We start from the raw sequence: 7746 nt of genomic DNA on the forward strand, positions 1-7746 counted from the left end.
AATAAAATAGGGGCTTAGTATAAAGACGTTGTTACTAGCACATTTTCTGTTTTTCAGTTGCTGTGTTGTGGTTTGAGCCATGGTCATTTGCAAAGTTCAGCTTGTGCGTTCATTTTTATTTTTAACTGTAGAGTTGTATCAATTAAGATTTCCTTGGGCAACATCTGTACAATACACCACCAGACCATCTTTCCACACATGCTCCAATACAATATAAATCAATTACACACATGGCACATCAGTGCACATAAGCACTTTAAGCACCATATAAAAACTATTAAAATATTATATATAGCACAATACATGCGTTCACATGTATGCATGCACTTACCCATATACTGCACATGCATACAGTACATGTGCACCCATAAATATTTTGCATTTCACTAATACTATTATAACTATTGGGTGCTCAGTACACACATTACAATTTATACATTTGATTGGCATGTATAATTATCAATGCATACTACTAATTAATCTATTATTATTGTCCTCTTCTTGACATCTACAGTATGTACAGTTACCTATACATTTGTCTAAACTACTTTTTATCCCTAGTGACTTAACTATCGACCCTCAAACAAACGAAATATCACAACAAAACAAAATAAACAACAAAAAAAAAACGAAATATCACAACGAAACAAAATAAACAAAAAAAATAGTAGGGTTTACATCAATCTTCAGTTTCTTGTATTTATAGGTGTCCATAATTCCTCTAATTCATTCATTTTAAACTGCAATCTTGCTGTCACTCTTCCCATTTCCGTCACATGGTCCCTCCAGCATTTTTCAGATGTTGCACTGAATTTAGCTATATTAGTTGGAAGAATTAAATATTTCATTTTAGTTTTCCATTCGAACTCTCTCCATTATATGTTGTACTATTATTTAATCTTGTATGTCCTTCTTTGTGCGTTCGCTTTAAAACAAAGACCGAATAATCTCGTGGCCCAGTTTCCCCCTGATGATGACTATTAATCAATGAGTTTATCTAGAGCCAGCATAATCTGTTGGGACTAACTGCGCAACCACAGGCATGAAGCTTTTGTAAAAAAAATAAAAATAAAACCTGCATGAACCTGTATGTCAGCCTGACAACAATCAAGGAAGGGAAAACAACTGAATAGTAAGTCCAATTTTTTTCTATGCACACACACACATATATATTAGATTTTAATTACACAAACTAAAACCTAAGCTAAACACTTTGGTAAAATCATAGCTTCATCATCAAATCATCTACTTCTCCTTCAGCAAAACATTTGATGAATGTCTAAAGCTAGCCTGGAAAACTGTAATTTGTGTAATGATTCACATGGATAATCATTGTGTTTTACCCAGGAAAGCCATGGCAGCGGAATTAGACATAGTGAATCTGTTTATAATTGCTGGGGCAACACTGGCTATTCCCCTTTTGGCATTCGTCGCTTCCTTCCTTCTGTGGCCCTCGGCGCTCATTAAAGTCTACTATTGGTAAGGTTGATCACAGCACTTTTTCTTCCCACTATATTTGAAAGTTGTCCCAACAAATGTCAAAATGGTTGGGTTCCTAATTTGTGTCAATCTTGTTCTATCAATATTGAATTTGAGGTGCAAATTGGAATTTTTGCAGGTACTGGAGGAGGACTCTAGGTCTCCAGGTACACTATGCAGACTGCGGAGGCTATCGCTTCTGTTACTCCTGCCGAGGAAAGCCCGGAATGAGACCTTCTATTTTGATGCTGCACAGCTTCTCGGCTCACAAAGACACCTGGCTCACGCTTGTCAAGGTCAGCCGAAAGTGCGATGGCAATTGTGGGCTTATAAAAGATGATCGTTTGAGGCAGCAAATTCACCCAATGCCTATGAATATACTCAGTCATTTAATTCTTAGAGCATTGAAAGGATTGCAACTGGACTATTCTGGTTGTCTGAGAAGATGTTTCCCCTCTCATCTGAGTAGGCTTCATCAGTTCATAAACATAGGACAGCTAGCCAAATATTGCATTTTATGTTTATATGGGTTATCTTTTTCTGACATTTGCATTTGTTTGATGAATTTAATCATTAAAGTGGGGTAACTATGGAAAAAATATATATATTTGAGAAGGGAGGCAAATAAAAACCCTCAATCCAATGAAGTTGGGATGTTGTGTAAAACATAAATAAACAGAATCCAATGATTTGCAAATCGTTTTCAACCTATACTCATTTGAATACACTACAAAGACATTTAAATGCGACATATTTTGCCAAGCCAACTTTTTCTAGTATTTGGGATGTAATATTGCCTCTATGGTTCCTCAGTAAACATCCATCCATCCATCCATTTTCTGAGCCGCTTCTCCTCACTAGGGTCGCGGGCGTGCTGGAGTCTATCCCAGCTATCATCGTGCAGGAGGCGGGGTACACCCTGAACTGATTGCCAGCCAATCGCAGGGCACATAGAGACAAACAACCGTTCACACTCACATTCACACATTTCGGGTAATTTAGAGTCTCCAATTAATGTATGTTTTTGGGATGTGGGAGGAAACCGGAGTGCTCGGAGAAAACCCACGCAGGCACGGGGACAACATGCAAACTCCACACAGACGGGGCCGGGGATTGAACCCCGGTCCTCAGGACTGTGAGGCTGACGCTCTAACCAGTCGTCCACCGTGCCACCCTCAGTAAACATATGAAATATGAATTAAAATTGTCCACACATTGCTGAGTTACAGATGTTTTTCTGCAGAGAGGCCTGAAATCGGGTCATTCTAATTTCTCGAGCTTATCTACGTCACTAGCGAAGATCTCCGCCTTCCTTTTCTGCTCCCGAGCCAGCGCTGTAAACATAAAGAAACACCAAATATGGACAAAGCGGATACAAAACTGGGTCAAAGAAAAGTAGCTGGCCCTTCTGGACACTCGTACAACAAAACCAAGGTGTGTTTTGAAAGGAAATTGACATTTTTATACTACTGTTAAGTCCGTGTTAGAGAGTCGCTCTATGAAGGTCAAAATAGCCAAAATGTGGGCTCTTTAATGTTCAAACTGGTAAACTATTTTTTCCCCCAAATATTCTCTCATTTTGAATTTGATGCCTCCAGCACATTCCCCCCAAAAAAGCTGGGGAAGGGTAAACAAAAGTCTGGGAAAGTTGAGGGCTGTTAAAAAAAAAAAAAACACCCTTTTGGAACATTCCACAGGTGAACAGGTTAATTGGAAACAGGTGAGTGTCATGATTGGCTATAAAAGGAGCATCCATGACACCTCAGTTCTTCACAAGCAAGGATGGGGTGAGGTTCGCCACTTTGTGAACAACTGCGTGAGCCAATACTGTAGTCCAGAATGGACCTGAAGAGTTAGCCTATAGGTGTTGGGACATGTGCCTGCTCAGGGGTTGCTTGCTTTCCCCAATATATACATCAGTGCATTCCTCTCTGCACTAGACAGCATACACCAGATAGTTTTTCTGGGTATAGGATGTCCAGTCTTTGTGATGAACCAGACTTTGTCTCAAAGTGTTACCAGGTTTTAATTGTACTGGAATGTTGGTTTGGTTAAAAATCCTTTCACCTGATGCTCAGTTTGAAGGATTTTGAATAATAATAACACCTAAATAATATAATTTCATGTTGATAGCATGTTGACTCTTTAAATATTGAAAAAGCCTTGTGTTTTTTCAGAACCTTTTAGAGCTTGGTGTTTTAATACCATAACAATTATGCATATTAACTTAACAATGTGGGAGGCACGGTGAATGACAGGTTAGCACATCTGCCTCACAGTTCTGAGGACCCGGGTTCAAATCCGGCCTCGCCTCTGTTGAGTTTGCATGTTTTCCCCGTGCCTGCGTGGGTTTTCTCCGGCTGCTCCAGTTTCCTCCCACATCCCAAAAACATCCATGGTAGGTTAATTGAAAACTCTAAATTGCCTGTAGGTGTGAATGTGCGTGCGAATGGTTGTTTGTTTACAGGTATTTGTGCACTGCGATTGGCTAACAGTTCAGAGTGTACACCGCCTCTTGCCCAGAGTCAGCTGGGATAGCCTCCAGCACACCGTGACCCTAGTGAGGACAAGCGCTATGGAAAATGGATGGCTGGACTAACAATCTGACTGCTAATTTGAGATCCTCTAAAAAATGAATTGTGTTTTGAAAGATGATAGATAAAAAAATAAATGTTGCTCTATTATATGGGCAAATGGCTGGGAAATACAATATATTGTAATGCAATTTAAATTCATGTTTACTAGGGATGTGAATGTGCTCAGCTGGATGTAAAAATGTATCTTCACTTTTAGAGTTCCCATCTATGAAAATCTGGCTCTGAAATTACTATTTGGAATAGGATTCAGTAGAAGCCCTATATATTTGTCTTTCTACAATGAATTGATGTATTGTACATTTAAGATGTACTCTCTCTGTCAGTACCTACCAAAACATCTGCACATTGTGTGCGTGGACATGCCAGGCCACGAGGGAACGACACGCACCAACACAGAAGATTATTCCATTGTGGGCCAGGTCAGGAGGATTCATCAGGTACACAATGAAGAAATTGCTATGAAATATACAATACAAATCATCAGCTGCTTCCAGTGTTTCCCTTCTGAAAGTCAGTTTTGGTGCATCCTCCTCCTCAGTTCGTGGAAACCATTCGCTTAAACCGGAAACCTTTCCATGTGGTTGGGACCTCCATGGGGGGAAATGTAGCTGGGGTGTACGCTGCCACCTACCTTTCTGAAATTTGCAGCATGACTCTCATTTGTCCAGATGGTCAGTGTTTGTGTGTGTGTCTCTGCCTGTGGGCATGCGCATGCATGCATGGGATGTACACTCATTTTACTGTATGCCTTATTTGCAGAGGTGGATAGAGTAGCCAAAAATGTCACGCAAGTAAGAGTAGTGTTACTTTTATAATACGACTCAAGTAAAAGTAAAAACTAGTCATCCAAATAATAACAGTAAGTCAGTGAAAAAAATATTCAAGTACAGTGAGTAACATGAACACATGAATGTCAAATAGACAAAAATAGAAAACATGAATATGCAAATGAAAATATTTCCCAACAATATCATTTTAAAACAATATATTTTAAAAAGAAAATAAAGCAAATTCAGCCATAATAAATGGTCATAAATTAACTTAAGCACGGTGATAGACTGGTTAGCACATCTGCCTCACAGTTCTGGGGACCTGGGTTCGAATCTGGCCTCTCCTGTGTGGAGTTTGCATGTTCTCCCCGTGCCTGCGTGGGGTTTCTCCAGGTACTCCCTGGTTTACATGTCCCTCCTCCCACATTCCAAAAACATGCATTGTAGGTTGATTGAAGACTCTAAATTGCCCGGAGGAGTTAAGTGCAACCGGTTGTTTGTTTATATGTGCAACCGGTTGTTTGTTTATATGTGCCCTGCGATTGGCTGGCGAACAGTTCAGGGTGTACCCCGCCTCTCGCCCAAAGTCAGCTGGGATAGGCTGCAGCATGCCCGTGACCCTAGTGTGGACAAGTGGTACGGAAAATGGATGGATTGATGGATGTTTACACGTTAAATAGCACAATGGGCTGACCAGGCCGAGATTATTTATTTAATTAAAACCTGTGTAATTTGATTATTTTATTTATTCTGCTAACTTACAACTTTATCTTCAGTGCTGTGCATACATTGTACATGGCTTTTTCACTCTGCTCCTTTTGAATCCGCACAACCCTTTCTACAGCGAGGAACAGATCACTCCAACGGGTCTGAGTGGCTGAGACAAACTGCAATTAGCATTCATGTGCTAGTTTAATCCACAGAAGAGTACATTTTGCAAACGCAAACCAAAACAGCCTCTGGTATGTTTGTGAAGTTCCAAGTGGATTTTTAGGTAGACACAAATGACAGCAAGCCATAGCTGTTCTTTTTTTCGTAGCCCATCTATACAGTTTATTGAAAATTAAAATTAAACGCTTTTGAAAACTTTGCTTCTGTTTGGGGCCGTGGAGTTTGTGTGGTCATGTAACTGCCTGACGCCGTTTGATTGGTCAAATGGAGTCAAACATAACTAGTAATTATGTTGGATTGGAGAAGCGGAATCACGTGACATGTCTCTTTGATAGAGCGTGCAAGCAATAATAAATACCTGTAGATAAAAATTCAAGTAACAAGCGGAATGTAACTCAATTTAACAGTGTAAAAGTAGCTTGTTACTCCCCACTTCTGCTTATTTACATGAAAAACAATCATAGTAACATGTATTTCATTTTAATGTAGTCATTCACACAAAGGTTTTAAGTGTCTGTTGTTTCGTATACATCCTGAAGGGATCAAACACCCATGTGAGACCAAATTCGATAATCATCTGCAAGACCTGGAACGTAGCAATTACACACTGAATATCCCACTGATCCCAACCACACCTGAGGAGATGGAGGACATGTTCAGACTCTGTTCTCATGTTCGCTTCAAAATACCTCAGCAGGTCAGGCTCAGTAAGTTATTTCTTCTATTTTTTTTTTTTTTACACAGTGTTCAATAGTTGCAGTATTTCATGCTCAACTGTGTCATGTTGTCTAGATTCTTCAAGGACTAGTTGATGTCCGAGAGCCTCACAATACTTTTTATGAAGAAGGTTAGTTCATTTGAACATCCTACAGTTCTGGTTTATCATGCATGATTAAACATAGACTGTAATTGTATTTCCTTTTGTTAAACAGTGTTTCTCGAGATTGTTAGTGAGAAATCCAGATATGCCTTACAGGAACACTTGCATCTCATCACTGCACCTGTACAGGTGATATGGGGCAAACGGGACCAGGTAAAGGCCATCAATATAACGCCTAGTACAGAAAATAACAAACTTCAAGGGGCTGTGGACCAACAAGTAGTAGGAGTTTGACATGTCCAAGTAGAAATATGTAAACTGTATTGACTCGGATAATATCATTTAAAAACTACTGTAGATGACTAATCTAGTCAATGAAACTACAGAAACTCTATGTTGATGCTCTGTGAGCTAACCAAAGATGATTTGCAACACTTAATTAAAATGTTTTTAAAAAGTCCATTGTCAGGTTAGGTTTTAGTCAACATTTGTCACTGTATCGTGGAGAGTGCAAGAAGCAGGATAATATCAGCATGCATTTAAAAAAAATATATATATATTTTTCCCCCCCAGGTGGTGGATGTGTCTGGAGCCATAGTCATTGCAGAAATATTGCCAGGATGCAGAGTGGACCTGCTGGAGAACTGTGGCCACTCTGTGGTGATGGAGAGGCCTTGTCGCACAGCCAAACTCATTCTAGAGTTCATTATCCTGCAGCAAGAAGCAAGAGGCGGCACAAAGAAATCATCTTGAAATCAAATTGGTCTTTGTGTGTGCATGTGCGTGCCACTTAACTGGTTCCATATTTAATTACAAATATAAAGAAACTAAGTTGATCAAAGTTAGTGTACTGTGGTGGTTGATTTGAGTCTAGAGAACTTTGTGCAGTAGTCAGTCATGGCAGTAAAGTTAGCTTCTGTCATTTTCCAATTCTATATGGGACGACATACTCAGTCTCATGTGTTGTATGACAGATTATTGCAATGTTAGTAAATGAGTCAACCTAAGGGGGCAATACAGTGTGCGAGTGGTTCGCACGTGTGCCACAGTTCTGGGTTCGAATACATTTTCTTCAGATATTCTGTCTGCCACATTCTTAAAACATCCATCCATCCATTTTCTTTACTGCTTCTCCTCACTAGGGTCGCAGGCTACTGGAGCCTATCCCAGCTATCTTCGGGTGGGAGGC

The 7746-nt window shown here is 39.8% G+C and overlaps 1 protein-coding gene across 2 annotated transcripts; it reads left to right on the forward strand.

Annotated features, from left to right (window-relative positions):
• abhd6b (abhydrolase domain containing 6, acylglycerol lipase b) lies at positions 1-7746 on the forward strand. 2 transcript variants are annotated; one of them, XM_061778381.1, is made up of 9 exons: positions 5-1132; positions 1348-1479; positions 1619-1775; positions 4400-4513; positions 4615-4747; positions 6277-6434; positions 6530-6584; positions 6670-6770; positions 7131-7744. In XM_061778381.1, exons 2-9 carry the CDS (start codon positions 1355-1357, stop codon positions 7308-7310), a joined length of 1023 nt encoding a protein of 340 aa, XP_061634365.1. In that variant the 5' UTR covers positions 5-1132; positions 1348-1354; the 3' UTR covers positions 7311-7744. The 2 variants fall into 2 exon arrangements, with proteins under 2 accessions (XP_061634373.1, XP_061634365.1); XM_061778389.1 differs by lacking the exon at positions 6670-6770 and having other exon boundaries at positions 1-1132; positions 7131-7746.

This window comes from Phyllopteryx taeniolatus, chromosome 1 (genome assembly GCF_024500385.1).
Source record: "Phyllopteryx taeniolatus isolate TA_2022b chromosome 1, UOR_Ptae_1.2, whole genome shotgun sequence".
Lineage (NCBI taxonomy): Eukaryota > Metazoa > Chordata > Actinopteri > Syngnathiformes > Syngnathidae > Phyllopteryx > Phyllopteryx taeniolatus.